The sequence below is a fragment of the Bipolaris victoriae genome (assembly GCF_000527765.1).
Source record: "Bipolaris victoriae FI3 unplaced genomic scaffold scaffold_16, whole genome shotgun sequence".
Lineage (NCBI taxonomy): Eukaryota > Fungi > Ascomycota > Dothideomycetes > Pleosporales > Pleosporaceae > Bipolaris > Bipolaris victoriae.
Window position 1 is genome coordinate 260,938 of NW_014575376.1, and position 17,939 is coordinate 278,876.

Below are 17,939 nucleotides of genomic sequence, written 5' to 3' on the forward strand. Positions count from 1 at the left end.
CCTCAAATCCTCCCTTATCTCTTCGCACGTCCAAAAAAATTTGCGGTTAATAATACTTCAAAAGACGCAAAAGAGGAATAACAAGCAACACCAAGCTTTTCCCGCCGAGTCGCTTCTGCCCTCAGCGTTTAATTTAAGAAGAAAAAAAAGCTTGACTTGCATGCTTGTACTAGCCCCCCAGCCACTATTTATACCCAACACGGGCATTGAGTTTGTTTGACAGGAACGGACTTGTGCTTGCTAAGACTGTTTCCGCCTCGTTGTTGCTCACGGCCAATCAGCAGGAAGGATAGAATCACATGGTTTTGTCCGGATGGGCGTGGAAGCAGGGGTGAGGAAGCCACTGACGTCTACGGGAAAGCGTTGGAGTAAAGCACGGGTGTGGTTGGAGAAGGAGGAGAGCGGGTGCGGGAAGGAAGGGTTGAGATTGCGTGGTTTAAGGACTTTTTTTTGCTCCGCGGTACTTGTTAGAGAGAAGCTACATAATGAGTTGATTTTGTCATTGGTATGTCGCGGTTCCCCGGGGATTAGAGATTGGGAAAGAGCATGTTTGGAGTGAGGTTTGGGTGATGTTCTAGTTTTCTTTCATTTATTCTTGGTATAGCTATGAGAGGGAAAAAAACTTTTTGTTTCCAGACAAGATATGGAGAAGCGGAGTAAAGTGGAAAGTGCCATCCGGGGGCGGGGCAAAACCCACCGTATCGATTCGAGCTAAGCATTGAACTTACCCCAGCCACCGCAGATCGAAACGAGTCGTAGACAGGATGAAAAAAACCACAACGGCGGCATTTTAATTAGAGCCGAGCTAAAAGTCTGGTTTATACAAATAAAAGAAACAGCTGAAATCATGCCCTTGCCCCGATTCGAATGCCTCATTCGTGAACCGAAAAGAAAATCCCCAAAGGAACACCTATACCAATGCCTTGACCAGGGCAGTCCAACGGTTACTCCTCGTTAAAATCTCATAACCCAGAGTCATGAGCCGCTTTCATCAGTCGTTAACGAGTTCCCGTCGTACTACGCCAAAAGGAACCAGAAGATTGCGCCGCTTTTTCTCGCAATTTGATGTCGTATGAAAATGATACCAGGGAAATACGAAAAAAGAAAAAAGAAAACCGACTTTGTCTTGTCGGTCCAAGCAGTCATCTACAAAGTCTAGCGTTTACTTGTGACACATAGAAGAAAAACGTCTAAGCAACGGGCCAGCGGGCACGCAAGCCCTGAGTCCATTGGCCGTAGAGAATGTCAGCAAGCAGTGCTTGTTGTTCCATGCCAGGCTCAACATAGCCTGGTAGCTTCTTTTCATCAAAGGCTCCAAGAGCCTCAGCACCGAAGCCCTTTTCGCCCACCAGAAGTGCGCTCTGGGGACGTTTGTGGGATTTGAGTTGTGGAGACTTCTTTGCGGGTTTCAGTGCTTTGGTTGGAGAACCGCCGCTCATGGGTGTTGCTGGAGTAGAGGGAGCGCGTTCGTAGTCTTCTGAACTTTTACTGGCTGTTGTTGAGATGGACGTATTCGAAGTGCTGGGGCGGATTCGACTGGTTCCTGATCCGTGCACAGTAGTACCTCCCAGGCTGATTTCGCTGGTCTTGGTGTTGTGCCGGTATGGTGATTGTGATGACGAGACTTGAATACCGAGTGCAGAGGCAAGCTTCGCATCGTTCTTCAGACGATCGACGATGTTCTTGAGAAGCATGAACTCGCCATGTGGGTCGACTTCATCGAGATGCTGCCACGCCTGAGCGACGCGACCGATCGCATCCCGCTGCCGAGGTGATGCAGTGTCTGCGTGTGCTTCTTGGAACACCGAATCCAAGACTTTGCTGTAGGCCCGTCGACCGTACAGTGCATCCTTGGTGATAGGCATATGCGCATTGTCGGGGCTGGGTGGCTCATTCTCGTTGTTGAAATCGAGCGGATGGTTAGAGTTTGGTGGAGACGGCCGGAAAGTGCGGGCTTCGGGATTTGGATGGAATGACTGATTGCCCTGGCTGGTTTGCTCATTTGTGTTGTTCGAGCGTGCTGGAGCTCGACGCTCATCTGACGAAACGCGTTTAAAGTGTCGCACAGTCGATGGGGAGTTGCCAAATGTAAGGTCAACACCCAGTGGCTGCTTGCTGGCGGTGCTGGCATTGGTCACGTTGCTAAGATTGCTAGGCTGGCCGATGTTGCTAACTCGGCGGGCAGTTGGTGTGTTACCAGAAGGAACTCTCAACGCCGTGACTTGAGACTGTGGTCGAGGGGGTGTTCGACGACGAGTTGACGCTGGTGACTCTGTGACGTCACCCAATGGTGCTGCGTTGAGGTCCATGCGCTGCATCCCACTCTGTGCCTCATCCACGGCGGTGGGTATCCGAGTGGACTTCCGTTGTAGTTGCTTCACGGCTGGTCGTGGGGCCACCGTTCCGCGCTTGACTGTGTCGAAGTCCCATGCATCGTCATCTTCGGCCTTGGCAGAGAAGTCAACCCTGCAAAGTTGTTAGCATCTTCTTGAGAAAACTTGAGTATACACTAACATTGTCTCTTCATAGTACTTGCGCTGAGACGCCGCCTGCTGCTCCCTCTGGGCGTCCCACATCTGCTTGCGCTCAACCAACTCGCGGAGAGCTTCAACCTTGCCCGCTCGCTGAATGAAGCGATGCTTCAACAGTTCCTTGGCCGATGCACGTCGATCGGGATCTTTGACCAGACACTGAGCAATAAAGTCTTTGAAATCCTTGCTCCAGTGGTCGCCCTCTAGCCTGGGTGCCGGATTTTTGGGAATTGTGAAGAGGACCTTCATGGGGTGGGATCCTGCGTGCGGAGGTGCACCCTCTGCCAACTCCATGGCGGTAATTCCCAAGGACCAGATGTCGGCTCTAAAGTCATAGCCAGCCTCTTGGATCACTTCCGGAGCCATCCAAAACGGGGTGCCGACAAACGTCATACGTTGAGATTTCATGTTAGTGAGTTGAGCGGCAACACCAAAGTCGGCCAGCTTGACCTTGCCTTGGTCGGTGAGGAGCACATTGGCGGCTTTAATATCACGATGGATCTTGCCGGACGAGTGGAGGTAGTCGAGTCCGAGGAGAAGTTCTCGACATGTAATGGCAATGTGTGCTTCGCTGAAAGTTCCGGGTGCCAACTACTCAAATCAGTCAAGAAATCGATGGAGGGTTTGTGGTTGAGCATACCAAGTCGGCAGCCGACCCTCCGCCCAGGTACTCCATGACGATCCATAGCTTGACGCCTTTGACGAAGCTGGTCTTGTACTCGGTGACGTAGGGGCTGTGACAAGTGCTCAGGAGCGAGATCTCTGCCTGGATATCGGCCAACTCTTCGGTGCTGTCTTCGAGGTCGATCTATAGGGGATGAGTATGGGGGATCGCCCGGGGTAGATGTGGATGCATACGTGTTTGATGGCCACAGTCTCGCCGGTGGTCTTGTCGATTGCCTTGAAGACCTTGCCGAAACTCCCGCCTGTAGCTTGGTCAGCGATTGTGGATAGTGCAGGGGATAATACGCACTGCCCAGCTCCTCCATGACCTGGTAGCCCTCGGCCATGGTAGGCGACATTTTGGGTGGTCGTGAGCTGCGAGGTGAAGTGGCGGTAAGACAAGTCGCGAGACGAGGACAGGGCGCGCACGGCGAGCGGATCCAGGAGGAAATGGCAGATAGTAATAGGGTGTGGGATGGGATGGTACTACATGTCCGCGGCGACGGTTGGTGGTGGTGTATATCCACCGGAGCGCAGGGTCCTCAGCCCTGCCATCGCCGAGGCAACGAGCTCGCCTCCATCAACAAACGCACAACCCCCCACCATGACGTTGGTTTGGTATTGCCACGAACACGGAGCCGCAGGGCACCCAAGCTGAGCCGCCACAAAACCAAATTGAATGACGGCGTTGCAATGCGATTCAATGAGCAGAGCCAATGTCGGAAGGCGACTTCGCGCCAGGCTAGCAGAGGAGGAAGAGCAGCGGGTTCCTGGCTATGAAGGCGGCGGGTACACCATCTCGATGGCTGACTATCCGCCCTGCATAAGCTCCACAGCCAGCGGGTAGTGGCAGCGGAGGTGGTGGCATCAACGTTGAGCCCCCATGTTGGGCCTCTTGGTTACCAGTTGCATGTACGGGCGGATGGGACGCCTTGGGCGGGCCGCATTGGGAGTGCCGAGGCGGGATGCTTTTTGGGTTGGCGTGGAGGAGAGAGCATGGCGACGCGGTTGCCAGGACAAAAAGACGCCTCACTGGGCAGCGCGAGCGGCAGCGCATCAACCATGACATCTCGTCACATGGGATGGCGGTCCAGAGCACCTTGGGCAGACAGCGTGTTTCAGGGCAGGGCGGGCAGTGGTTGTGCGCCTGCGGCTGGCAACCATGGTTGTGCTGGTCTCACGAGGCGCGAATAGCCTCACCCGACAGGCATCATGTGTATGAATGCTTGGTCTACACATACGCTCATGACATGCACCCGTTCACCGCAACAACACGACGGACAGGATACAGACAGAGACACACAGGCACGTTGATAGTAGCGCTGCCGTTGCTGCATCCAGGGGCTTCTTTTTCTCTCTCAATGGTCGAATTACGTGGCCTGGCCCCTCATTTCCGAAGATGCCAATCCAATCCAGTCCAATCCGTCCATAGATGCGTCGACGGTATTATCAGACACGGGGGATGTGCATACCAGGCACGGCGCATGCAAACAGGTGCTTTTTCGACGTGTCGTGCACAAGGCGCTGCCACGACACAGCATGGCGGCCGTGGCTACTCCCCTACTCTGCTGCCAACTACAAAAGATGTAGTCTCCAGCGTCCAGCGCGCCGTTGAGCCACGATGCACTTCCTTCTACGACACATGGACAAGGGCACGCAACCAGGTAACTCCCAGGAACCTCATCGCCAGGAAATGGTTCCCAATCCGGCTTGTTTGTGGCCTGAGCTCGTGAGCGCATGAGAGACACGGGTTCAAAGACTACGGCTCCGGCTGCAGTGCAAAGGAGATGAATGCTCGCTGTCTGCTCTTGACATCTCTCACGCCCGCCACAAATGCCCTCCTCAATGTCTCCGGTATGGGTTCTCGCTCCACCGCCGGTCCAGCGCTCTTGAGATCGTGGTTCTCTTGGTTTCGAGGCTCGCTGCTGCTCCGATTGGTCGGCCCACCCACAGCCCTTCTGGCCCTCTACCTCGAAGTCTACGGCAGCTCCCCAGCCGCCGCCTCGCTTATTCTTCACCGACTCGCTCGCCGCTTTCATCTCCCAACCCTCTTCTGTGCACTCGCAACCACGCAACGCAGGCCGAATCCTCTGTCAGATCGTGGTCCACCACCTGCCATGGATCGAGCACAGACACAAACCCTGCACCACAAAGGGGCAGACCCGTCATCCCACGCCGAAATATCATCTGCCCACGCCGCCTCCATGCCCGCCTCTCCCTCCCAACCTCCTGCAAAAGCCATGTCGGCGCACTCCCGTTCAAAGACGGTGGACATTGTCGGCCAGGGCAAGCGCCTCTCGCTGCAGTTCCCTATCCAACCCACTGCATCCGCAGCCACTCCCGCTTCTGCCACACGCACGCGCCCTCAGTCATGGATGAATGGCATCTCACCCACCCCCTCGCCGGAACCCCAGGAGATGCCTCACGAGACCAACATTCTCGCCGTCCTCGCTGCCCAGGAGCGCTATGTGCTGGAGCTCAAGGAGGAACTGAGCAAGGCGGAAGCCGACTTGAACATGCTCAAGTCGCATTGGGCCCGCCATGAAGCCAGTAAGCGCCACAACCAGGTGCGCAGAGTGGCTCCGCTGCAACCTCTGGATACTTCGCTTGCAAACTCCCCGCCCACCCTGTTCGATGACGATGCCTCGGGTCTGTCAATGCAAAAGGAAATGGAGCGCAGGAAGAACCTCCTCAGCCACTCCAAGCCCGCACAACGTAAGGTCTTCAGTGGCTCGCGCCATTTGCGCACCCTGTCGCTCCTCTCCCCAGACCGCGTCGACTCGCCCTCCTTTCCCCACACTGCCGACCTTTTGGACAACCAATCCCCCAGCATGCGGCCTCTGCATTCCGCGCGAACGTCCACTTCGTCAGAAATCACGCGCCCACTAGTCTCCCCCGCAGAGCATGACCGTTATGACATGGGTGGCATGCCAACCATCCAGCGCGAGCAGCTCATCCGTGCCGGCACACAAATGGCTACCGACTTCAAGAAGGGATTGTTTACTTTTATCGAAGACATCCGTCAGGCTACCGTTGGCGACGAGGCAGTTCACACCACCGACTCTGCTTCTGGTTCCGCTAGCGCCAAGGGTTCCAAGACTAACCGCAAATCGTCTGAAACTCGCCCCCCACTTAGTCGTTCTGCTAGCTCCAAGAAGTCGACACAACAGACTGGCTCCTTTGGCGATGACTTTTGGAAAGAAATGGGTCTCAGTGACCCCAAGGCTACGGCCACGAACAAGAAGACGCAGGCAATCAAGAGCACAAGTACTCCACAAAAGCAAATACGCAAAGTGGCTTCCGAGGAAGATTGGGACAATTGGGACACCCCCAATGACTCGCTCCTGGTAGACGTCACAGATCCCAAGGACAGTTCGGACGACTCTGACACCCACAATTCGTCCATCTCCGGCCTGGACAACTCCAACACCAGCAGCAGCGCCAGGTATCATGCCAAACGCCATGATTCTAAAGCCTCGTCGCTCACCTCAATCAACCAAGACGACTTTGTACCTCGCGAACAAAAGCGTTCTTCCATCACCTGGCCCGACATGACAAAAGTCTCGCCTAGCAACTTGAAGCGTACGGCTTCGCATCTGATGAAGGAGTGGGAGAAGCAGCTGACGCCTCCCCCAGAGTCGAGGAACCAAGACTACGCCCATGGCGACTACATGAATTAACGAAGGGTTTTGTAGCATTCCCACTAGTGATATCCAGCATTATGAAGCCACGCCACCACACGTCAGTGTATTATTCAATATTGACCACATGTAGTAGGCGGTTTTTGCAAGTAGCGTTTGAAAAGCATGGCGTTGGCGCAATTGTAAATAAAGCGTTGAGACCTAGCTTCGGGCTGACATGTATTGTCGATAGAAGCATAATGAACAAATTTGAACAAATTGATAACACAAGAGTTTTTTTTTTAACTTATTTGTTTGTTTCATGTGAGAAGTGGTGTGCGCTCATCCACCGCCTTTCTGGAAGAGTTGGACTGTTGGGAGGATTGCCAAGCCCCACACTCCGGCATTTTCCGTCCTCCGCTCTGAACTCCGCAAAATGTTCCTGCGTAGTGGCGGCGCATCGCAATCGCATCGCAACAAGCAACTGTCACCTCGTCCTTTTCCTCCACACCTTCTTGCTCATCCTTTTTCTTTCTTTTTCGATTACAAGCCATGGCGTTTCCAGGAGGTCCGGGCGCGATGCCAGCATCCATGAACCCAACCGCCGGTATGTCAGAGCAGGAACAACAAATGGTGAAAGCGGTATGGACGGCCTAGGAATGTAGCACGGACATTCAGCTCACAAATTGTAGATGCAAATGGGTATGGAGTCTTGTCTAGGCAAGACGGTCATGGCTGGTGTCATGGGAGGAGGCCTGGGTGCCATGTTTGGGCTGTTCATGTCGTCGGTATGTATATCCAATCTTCGTCCAGGTGTGAGAGGATGTAGTCTGACATAGATCAGATGCGATATGATACACCCATGTCACAACCACTTCCAATTAACACACCAACAACCCCAGCACCCAGCACTTCAACTGCAGCAGGTGTAAAACCCTCGACAGTCGCTTCAAATGCATCCTCATCCTCCGCCGCTGCCACCCTACCCAACCCCACTGCAGCAGGGACCATTCCAATCACCGACCTCCCTCTGAAGCAACAACTCCGCGCTGGTCTACGCGACATGTATCGTTCTTCCATCTCTTCTGGTAAGAACTTCGCGAAGGTCGGCGCCATATTTTCGGGTACCGAGTGCGCAATCGAGGGTCTCCGTGCAAAGAACGACCTATACAATGGTGTTGCAGGAGGATGTCTAACAGGAGGCATCCTGGCAAGAAACGCTGGGCCGCAGGCTGTGGCCGTGGGATGTGCAGGCTTTGCCGTCTTCTCGGCCGCAATTGATGCCTACATGCGTATGCCAGAGGATGAGAAGAGCAGGCCTATCGCATAAGAAACGCAAGGGATATTGATGGAAAAAAATTCGAGCGAGGTAACAAAAACACAGGGAGTTTGAGGGCCACGATGTACGATTACTGTATACCACTATCGGTTAGAACTGGGGTACGACTCGCAACTTTAGCATTGGGCGGCGTTTGGTGATATCGCGAATTCATGTCAGGACCAATATAGACTCAGATATGCTGCGTTATATTCTGGCAGTAGATGATATAATACGACAACGTAGTTGAATGTTTGAAATGTTACATTTACACATCTACCAAGTGGATAATTATAATGCAACCAAAAATCATCCTCGTACTGACTTTTGGTTACAAAGCACATTTAATTGCATATGTTACAACCCCTGAAAAAAAAAACTCATCAGTCCTTGTCAGAACATAACAACCTTGGTAGTCATGCTGTAGTCATTGGCTCCAACCAATCGTGTCCCACGAGCTTTTTCACACACCCCTCCAAAAAAAGGTGCGCCCCACTAATTTTCCCGCCACAATGACCGAAATCTTTCCCACAAGCAACACAACGTTTTTGACCTAGTCATATACTCTTTCATACCCAAAATCTTGCGCCCGACCAGTAACCGGGAGTGCGCATCACACCAAAGAGCGAAATACGGAATACAAACCAGAAAGAGAAGGGTTGAAATTCAGAGCGCACATCATGGAATCCACGCCTTCCATCCAGCAAAAACCCATTCACTCACTCATTCTTGACACGGGTCCTCTGATCAAAAATATCGTGTCTATCTCCACCCTCATTAACTCCGCCGAAGAACTTTACACAACCCCAGACATCCTACGTGAAGTCCGGGACGAAGCAACCCGATCACGTGTGCAAACCACTCTCGTTCCCTTTTTGAAAATCAGAACTCCCAACCCAGCCAGCTACGATGCCGTTGTCGAATTCAGTAAGAAGACTGGAGATCATGCCGTGCTGAGCAAACAGGATTTGGGTATTTTGGCGCTGGCGTACGAAGTGCATTGTGAGAAGAATGGGGGGACTTGGGGACTTAGAGAAGTACCGAAGGGTGAGGTGAAGATGAGACCTGAAGATATTGAGAGGGAGAAGGCTGAGAAGGCTGAGAGGGAGAGGTTGGCCAAGGAGGCGGGGGAGAGCGGTGTGCTGTCAAAATCCGCGGCTAAGCGAAGGCGTAGGGCGGAGAAGGCGAGGAATGCGGCTGCAGAGGGTGCGGAAGAGGTGGCAGCGGAGGAGCAAGAGGTACTGGGGAGTGGTGAGGTAGAAGATGAGGAGGGCTGGGAGCAGCCGACTGGAAAGCGTGCAGCTAAGGCTAGGGCGCCCAAGTCGACAAAGTTTAACTTCAAGCCTGCGGAAGAGAGGGTTGAGAGTGAGGCTGCTCAGGAACAAAAGAAGGATGAAGATGTTCCGGCCGACGACGATCAAGAGGATGGAGGGATTGCCATCACCCAAGAGGAAGTAAAGGAGCAGATTCAAGAGCAGGTCGCAGCGCAAGTCCAGGATCAAGTTCATGAGCAGGTCCATGAGCAGGTCCAAGAACAGATCCACGAGCAGCTTGCGGAAAAGGGCGAAGAGAAACTCGAGAGCCAGACCGTGGAAAAGGTTGAGGAGAAAGTGGAAGAGCAGATCCAGGAACAAGTTCAAGGGCAGCTTCAACAACAACTCGGTGAGCAGGGACTTATCGAGAAGTCGGCAACAGTCGAAGTACCAAGCGCAAACATTCATGTTGAGCAAAATGCAGAGTTGGCCGTCACCCCAGAGCACCCAACACAAGAAGCTGCTCCCGAAACTACCTTGCAGGAGCCTTCTCTCGAGCATGACATGTCCTCACTCTCCATAACCCAACAACCCACCCCACCCACCACCGACGACTCAGCCGCTGACTCCGACTCGGACGGCGACTGGATCACTCCCACCAATCTCTCCAAGCACCAAGCCGCCGACTCAGACCTACAATCACACCTCCAAACCGCCTCTAAACCGGCTCAACTCGACCTCGCAACCATGACGACCGACCACGCCATGCAGAACGTCCTCCTCCAACTCAACCTAACGCTCCTCTCCCCCTCCCTCCAACGCATCAAAACCGTAACCTCAAAAATCAACCGCTGCCACGCCTGCTTCCTGCTTACAAAAGAAATGACACGCCAATTCTGCCCCCGCTGCGGCCAACCCACCCTCCAACGTGTCTCCTGCAGCACAAACGCCAAGGGCGAATTCCGCATCCACCTCTCCAAAACATACACCTACAACAAGCGCGGCGATCGCTACAGCATCCCAAAACCTATTGCCGGCACCGCAAACACGAAGTGGAAGGAAGGCTTGGGCGGTGGAAAGGGAGGCTGGGGCAGAGACTTGATCTTAGCGGAGGATCAGAAGGAATTTGTGAAGGTTAAGGAGGAGGGAAGACGGAGGAAGGCGAGAGATGCGCTTGATGAGGATTTTCTACCCGGAATATTGACCGGGGAGAGGGTGGAGAAGAGTGGGAAGGTTAGGGTTGGGGCGGGGAGAGACGTTAATGCTAAGAAGAGGTCGTAAGGGATGTTAGTTGATGGGGAGTGGGAAGGAAGAAAGAGTAGGGTGTAGGCGAGAGCATGGTCTGGTAGTGGCTGCATTTTGGGAACCCGCGGAATGGGATGTCGGGTGTCCCGTTCCACCGGGTCTTTTCTTTTGCGTCAAAAAAAGGGTGGCGTTTTCTTTTCCCTGGGTTTATTGATGAATCGGATCTTTGGTATGTCGGCGTGGCTCATGCTTATTCGTTCGTTTGCGAGAAAATATATACGCCTCTGAAGACTTTTGCCGGCCAGTTATATCGTCGTGAATGTGTGATTTGATGGCGTCGAGTCGATATATCGTGATACAAAGTCCGGCTTTTTCGCAATGTTGCAGACAACGCTTGAAATTTCAAGAGTGGTCGAAAGAATGAAGCTAATAATCTGTTTCCTCTTTCCCTTCCATTGCCTTCTTCTTCCCTTCCAAAACACCAACTTCAAGAATCTCCCCAAAACTTAGACCTAGCGTCCCCCAACCCAACATCATACATACCTATTCTAGCTACTCTCCCATGCTTCCTCGCTTACTTATCCTAATCCCGCACTACTAGCATTATTCTGCGCATCTTTCGCTCGCTAGTAGTCCCATCCCTTGCATAATCTAAGCGTGTAAACGCATACATGCGGCGTAGCTCTGCGGCGGAAGCAATGGGATAAGTCGGGATAGTTGTGCCGAGTAGTAGCGCGATGCCACCATAACCTACATTTTAATCGGGAGATGTCTTGGTATATAGGAAGCAATGTTTATTTGGACGGATTTTGCGGAAAAAGGTAAGACGGGCGGAGTTTTGCACGGGTGACAGGCCTGATGGTGGTACAATGGCGTGCGGCTGAGGTGTGCTTGTGTTATTTCCGTCGATGAGTGCTATTTTGGATGGAGTGACATCGTGGGCCCATTGCCTAGAGGTAGTATCTGTATACGGCGGGGGCGAGAGACAGGATGAATGCCTTGATTGCGGCTGTGGGAGTCCGAGAGGAGAAGGAGTGGAGTGAACGGATGCGGAATGAGATGGATCCGCTTATTCCTTCCTGTCATTGTAATGTGTTCGGCGAGGTGAAATATCTATTGGTTTGTGATATTGAAAAAAAAGGCGAGAGTGTGATTTGACACATTTAGTTGGATTAGTATGCAAGCCACTAGGTTGAAAGTCCCAGATATGTCTACCTCTCATGCAACTAGCACACTTATGCGCTCTTAAATCGGCGAACTGCCCTATCTCACTGCAAGCAAAGCAACGGTGCTCATCTCCGACGAACCAGAGCCGCAGGCTTTGTAGGTGACAAGAACGGGGTTGCAGGCGAGGAATTAACCTCTCGTATGTCCCAACGACACAGCCTGCAGAGAAAGGGTGGCGTTTGGGCGTAAGAATGACATACGGGGATTTCGTACTACCACACATAACCCTTGCATATCGCTCACGAGGGCTGCGCCCAAACGCCTCGCTTACGCTTGAGTGAAGCATGCGAGGCTGGGCTGACTCGGGACACGCAGCGAGTTTGGCCAACGGGAGCGGTGCTGGCCATGGGGGCGCACATGAGCGAGAGCCAGGTGTGCTGGCAGTGCAGTGTAAAAGGGAACCATAGAGCTTGCATTGCATGAGCGTTTGAGCATCTGCCTAGGTAGGTGAAAGGTTAGACAAACGAATGGTAGATAAGCTGTCAGATGAACGGTGAAAGAGGCAGTGGTGGAGGTTGTATAGATAGAGGTTCGATCGGGTCTTTTTTGCTGGTGCAATTCCATCAGTGGCTTCTTATAGAATCTATTTTGTTAGCATTGAAATTTCCTTGTTGGACAGTATGCCGATTACTAGTATATCTGGTTCGTGGACTTTGGTCTCCAAGTCGTATGTTCGACAGGTACGTTGCGTTGTTGACCCAGAACCTTCTGTCAAACTTATGTTTTTAGCTCGTCAAGTCTCTTTACGCTCCAAAGTGCACAGAGGTTCCAAAGCATGATCCATCTGCTGCACAAGAGGGCTCAGTAAAACATGGAGATCACCGTGCACAGATCATAGCCCGGCTGCGAGGTCAAGAAATCCATGTCCCAGATGTTCACTATATATACTCTGAGTGGCAGGCCCATTTGCATCCTGATGTGAAGCTGTCGAGACAACACCTTGAACGTTACTTCGAAACGTTCATCAGTACAGAAAGCGTGAGAAAGAAGCAGAGAAAGGTCGACACCGCACTGTGTGCTGGGCAGTTTTGGCCCCGTGTTTCGAGCGACAAGTTTCTCGTCCTTGGGGAATTAGTGGCCTGGGTAAAGAACTCGGCCTTCTTTATCTCATAGTAAATGCTGACTAGGTGCTTAGTTCTTCTTCTGGGATGACGAGATTGACTGTGGTACGCTTACCAATGATAGTGACAAGACAGAGGCATATTGCGACGACACACTCAACTTCATCAGGCACTGTCTGCAACCGGAGCTTGAAGGCGACGTGCCAGCACCGGGTCGATTGCACAACTGTGGGCCGTGGGTCAACATGGGCCGAGCCATGCAGGAAGGTCAATCCAAAGGTAGGATGTTTGATAAACCGTCAACAAGGGTGAGCTAACGCTTGCGAAAGAGGCACGTGACAGGTTTGCAGCGGCGATCTATGACTTTGTCATGGGTGTTCGTGTCTCACAAGCTACGTGGACCCGAGGCATATCCACACTCGAAGACTACACTGCACGCCGGTTGAGGACGGTCGGAACGAACCCTTGTGTGGCGGTCATACAGTGGGCGTATGGTCTGACTCTCCCTCAATCAGTCTGGGACCACGAAGCCATGGTTTCCATAACGCGCGAGGTTGCCATCAGCGATTTCCTCTGGAACGACATTGTAAGTCTCAGGAAAGAGATTGACGACGGTGACATCGATTCCGCGATCCCAGCCATGGTGTGGAACGAGGGGTGCAGTGCACAGAGTGCTGTTGACCGGTGCGTGAAGATGGTAGAAGAGAGCTGGGCGAGGTTGTTGGATGCAGAGAAGAGGTTGATGGCTGAGCATGCTGGTGAATCAAAGGATATGATAGACGAAGTCGAGACGTTGGTTGGAGGTTGCAAGGATGTGATTGTGGGACACATGGTGTATTCTTTGAAGATACCCCGCAACATGTCAGCAGCAAGCATGAGCGACAAGGACTGCAGCTTCCGCATCGTGTTGTGAGCTACTGCTTTTGTCTTCGGTAGACGTCATGGTGTATATACAGCATGCGAGATATACAGATATAAGGAATGGCTCCAGTACTGTACAAATCCATTGATTATTGGTGTTACCGATCATGCTTATGTAAAATGGAAATGATGCATCAAACAAATGATATCTACTAAATATTTGTGCCTAATACATATCAACTGAAACAATCAACTACAAGATGGTAAGTTGTCACGACAGTAGAGATATGATCCATTGATTGTTTACAGGGTTTTCTCGATCAATAGTTGAGGATGGGAGAGTCCGAGAAGCAGAGCCATCTCATAATGATACAAGTCTTTCTCTGACGATCGTCTCCAATAGCGAAGCCTCGGAAATATATATTCTACTGAGCAGATGCACTATACGCCTGTAACAAGTTGACTATAGTCGTCAGCCCGCATGATTTCGCATGTTCCAATGCTCTCTCAAACTGGTCCTCCGCTTGGACGTCAACCTTCCCAGTATCAAGCAGCAGCTTGACTATCTCCTCGTGCTCTTTTATTACCGCTTCTGTTAAAGCTGTACGCCTCTCGTTATCTCTCTTATTTACGTCAACGTTGCCGATGCTAAGCAGAAACTTCGCCACCTCCATATTCTCCTGTTCCAATGCGCACATGAGAGCTGTACGTCCCCCATAACTTTTCGCGTTCACATTAGCTTTGCCGATGTTGAGCAGAAAGTTCACCATTTCCACGCTCTTCGCCTTTGTCGCGAACATGAGAGCTGTATCTCCGTTACGGTCTTGTATATCCACACTAGCTTTGCCGATGCGAACCAGAATTTCCACTATCTCAATGTTCACATTTTTTGCTGCGAGCATGAGAGCTGTACACCCATTGTAGTCTCTTTCATCGACGTGAGCTTTGCCAACATCGAGTAGCACTTCGACTGAATCTCTCATTCCAAATTCTGCCGCGTACATGAGAGCCGTGCGCCTTGAAGGACCTGTCATATTCGGATCGGCTCCAAATTGGAGAAGCGTTTCAACTAAGTCCTTGTACCCCTTTGATGCCGCTTTCATCAGTAATGTAGATGCTCTGTAGTTACTGGCGTTAACATCAGCTTTACCAGTGGTAAGCAGCAAGTTGACCATGTCCCGGCGTTCATTGGGTGACATCCGTTTTGGCTTTTTGAATCCTATTAGGTCTCTCGTATCAACTTTGGCGTTGTCAATAGTGTACGGCGTTTCAACCAGATCATTGCGCCCCCCTAAGACCGCCCACATTAGTGCCGTGTTTCCACTATTATCTTTAGTATTGCTATCAGCTTTTCCAGTGTTGATCAGTATCTCAGCATTGGTTATCTGTCCAAATGTCACTGCCCACATAAGCGCTGTGGATCCATTGAAATCTTTCTCGTTCACATTGGTATGGCCATCCCTGAGCAGCACTTCGACCGTTTCATTACTTCCTTCTGATGCCGCCCACATCAGCATTGTCACAGCCTTTTTGGATTCTGGATCTGCGTGAATCTTTCCAAGCTGCAGTAATAGGCTCAGAATTTTATCGTTCTCGTGATTGTGAGCATCGGCTCTCATTGTCCTTTGATCATCTTTTGAGATTTTGAACGTGGATGCCCGACTATGAATCAATTTCCAAGAAAGTCTGAACATGGCCGCATTGTTTCCTGATACATGGCTCAAATGCTCTAGCCAATATTTATTTGCATATTTGTAAAACTTGAACGAGGTTTCATCTTCGGAATGAGATGACTTGAGCGTTTCTGTAATGATCTTGCTCAAATCAAATGTAGGTTGTCGCCTTGATTGGAGAAATCTTATAGCTAGTTGGCGTGCACTGCTAGAAGAGTCCATGGTGGCTTGTAAGATCTTGGATGGCGCTGATTCAGCCATAACTGGGAGAATCTTTGTTCTCGATAGGTCAGTTCCGAAGACACCATAGTTAAGATATGTTATAGTAATATCTGCCATAGTTCGTTTCGCGTCTTTGACCGTAAGTTTCTGGTGTGTCGTGCTGTCGAGTCCGTTGAGAATGTACTGCTGAACGCTATGATGAATGACCCGGACTGTATACTCTTCCTCATCAACAGCGAGAAGACATCCACAGCAAGCCAGCGCTAAGTAAACATCATGTAAGACCTTAGAAGGATCCCAGGTAGCATCTCCAGGAATGACGCTCAAAGCCTCACGCAGTTCAATCGTCGTCAATGGTCGACGAGCTGTAAGGACGAGCTGTAGGACTTTTACTTGAAGTGATGGATCTGAACGTCCGGAATTGTGTAGGATCCTTGAGAATGTCTCTGAAAGATCTCTAGGTAAGTTTGCTAGTGCTTCCCGCATGGCGTGGTCGGTCTTTAATCTGCACAAAGTCTCTATCTGAAGAGCGACCCAAAGAAACATTCCTTGAGAGCCTTTCAAGAGAGCGTCCTGGATTTCCAGTATCAAAGTTGGATCCCCGACCGTCATTATTCCCTGGATAAGGCGGTGCTCTAGTTCAGTTTCAATGAAAGTCTCAATATCCGGATTATCATCTGGTAACGAGACGACGCGTACAGCGCGGATTTGTCTGGTGATTGATTGTAGACTATTATCTGCCTCTTCTCGGATAGAAGCACATATACGGACTTTGAGTGTGTCTTGAATCTTTCGGATCGCGTGTATCAGTATCTCCTTTTGCGCCACGTTGCATTCGTCCAGGCCATCAATGACGAGGTATACTTTCTGTTCAGAAGTAAAACCTTGGAACAGAGATTCAAGCAGCTCTTCTATATCACCTCCTTTGTTCTGAGTATCTTCGCAGCGGTTCGCAAGTGCTCCGAGGTCCGAGATGGAAGACAATAGCTGTCGTATCAGGGAGCCAACAATTGTCTGTGCCTGCAAGCTTTCCGAGACATCATATTTGCAGAAGAAATATGCTACGGTAGACTGTCCCTTTTCAGTGGAGAGATTAAGGTCGTCTACGATGTTGGCTAGTAGTACAGATTTACCTGAGCCCAGCTTGCCTGTGTACATCAGTGTTCTAGGAAGCAAGCTAGTTTTCCATTCTTGATACTCCGAGTTTTGCGTGTGAAAAGATGAGTAGCCAAGTTTTCTGATCTGTTTCCATGCTGTCTCGTGGTCGTATTTGGAGCAGAAGTCAAGTATTCGCATTTTAGTTTCCTGTCTCCGCTGGAGCGCGCCAGATTTGAACATGTCCATGGTAAAGGCCCTGAATTTGGAACTCTCTTGAGCTTCAATCAAATTCATCTCTTCCCTGCTAGAGTTTGCCCACTTGTCAAGGTCTGTTTGGAGTGTTTTCAGGAGTGTATCGTTCAGTGAAGACGTGAACTGTCGGATAGAAGACTTTTGTCCATATCTGAATAGGTAATGACACAGCTTGACTACCAAGATGAAGTATTCTGCAAGGTGTGATTGGAGCTTCTTGGATCGAGGATACAGCAAGGCCATTGTTTGGTAACGCGGCGCAGCGCGACCAATGGCCATGAACATCGAGGATAGCTTGTCAATCTATGATGACAGGCTTATGATCGACTGTGATGCATTAGCGTATGCTGGTGATGCAAGCTGATGATGATACTGACCAGTAAAGACATGCGCACCAGCGACCACACACCACATGCTATCAAGTTTTGCGACCCTCCAACCATAACATCTCCAACTACAACAAACCGCTGGACAGCTTGAAGGAAGTTCGTAAAGCGAGGCCTAAAACACCGACTGCCGTATTTAGTCGATATAGAGCGGTCCATCTCGGCTGTTAGTCGCATGACATCGCTTGGGTCAGGTGTGCTTGAACGTGATTGCGACTTAAGTGTACGGAATGTGGCTTTTTGCTCGGTCGAGAGGCCGGCCTCGAATTCGGAGACTGCTTGAGCGAGGCGTATCTCGGGTTTCAACAATGACGCTTTCCCCAGAGCTGCAGACATGATTGGCATCAACAAATCGCATAAGAAGAAAGCGTGCCGTTGCTTGAGATGTGTGTATAGTGGAGACAAGGCTGGCTGACTAGTGTTTGGTCATGTTAGTTAGCCACGAAGGTACGAGTGGGTAGGCATAGGAATCTGAAAGATCAAGATATGTTATCGCTAAAATGAATCAATGAGAGATGTGAAGAGGAAG

At 51.1% G+C, this 17,939-nt stretch overlaps 6 protein-coding genes across 6 annotated transcripts; 4 read left to right on the forward strand and 2 right to left on the reverse strand.

The window, feature by feature from the left end:
• Positions 1-1,190: 1,190 nt before the first annotated feature.
• On the reverse strand, positions 1,191-3,541 carry COCVIDRAFT_91112 (hypothetical protein; the record flags this gene model as incomplete). Its single annotated transcript, XM_014704328.1, has 5 exons — positions 1,191-2,466; positions 2,509-3,122; positions 3,172-3,339; positions 3,390-3,457; positions 3,505-3,541. The coding sequence occupies 5 exons, from the start codon at positions 3,539-3,541 to the stop codon at positions 1,191-1,193; spliced, it is 2,163 nt and encodes a 720-aa protein (XP_014559814.1).
• A 1,509-nt stretch (positions 3,542-5,050) lies between these two features.
• On the forward strand, positions 5,051-6,874 carry COCVIDRAFT_91089 (hypothetical protein; the record flags this gene model as incomplete). Its single annotated transcript, XM_014704329.1, has 2 exons — positions 5,051-5,562; positions 5,746-6,874. The coding sequence occupies 2 exons, from the start codon at positions 5,051-5,053 to the stop codon at positions 6,872-6,874; spliced, it is 1,641 nt and encodes a 546-aa protein (XP_014559815.1).
• A 492-nt stretch (positions 6,875-7,366) lies between these two features.
• On the forward strand, positions 7,367-8,144 carry COCVIDRAFT_91099 (hypothetical protein; the record flags this gene model as incomplete). The annotated part of the gene is made up of 3 exons (XM_014704330.1): positions 7,367-7,456; positions 7,507-7,602; positions 7,659-8,144. 3 exons carry the CDS (start codon positions 7,367-7,369, stop codon positions 8,142-8,144), a joined length of 672 nt encoding a protein of 223 aa, XP_014559816.1.
• A 668-nt stretch (positions 8,145-8,812) lies between these two features.
• COCVIDRAFT_24014 (hypothetical protein) lies at positions 8,813-10,666 on the forward strand (the record flags this gene model as incomplete). Its single annotated transcript, XM_014704246.1, has 1 exon — positions 8,813-10,666. One exon carries the CDS (start codon positions 8,813-8,815, stop codon positions 10,664-10,666), a length of 1,854 nt encoding a protein of 617 aa, XP_014559732.1.
• A 1,811-nt stretch (positions 10,667-12,477) lies between these two features.
• COCVIDRAFT_35101 (hypothetical protein) lies at positions 12,478-13,831 on the forward strand (the record flags this gene model as incomplete). The annotated part of the gene is made up of 4 exons (XM_014704331.1): positions 12,478-12,499; positions 12,663-12,940; positions 12,993-13,197; positions 13,248-13,831. 4 exons carry the CDS (start codon positions 12,478-12,480, stop codon positions 13,829-13,831), a joined length of 1,089 nt encoding a protein of 362 aa, XP_014559817.1.
• Positions 13,832-15,264: 1,433 nt separating this feature from the next.
• Positions 15,265-17,746, reverse strand: COCVIDRAFT_35102 (hypothetical protein; the record flags this gene model as incomplete). Its single annotated transcript, XM_014704332.1, has 3 exons — positions 15,265-15,305; positions 15,500-17,318; positions 17,402-17,746. The coding sequence occupies 3 exons, from the start codon at positions 17,744-17,746 to the stop codon at positions 15,265-15,267; spliced, it is 2,205 nt and encodes a 734-aa protein (XP_014559818.1).
• Positions 17,747-17,939: the final 193 nt, after the last annotated feature.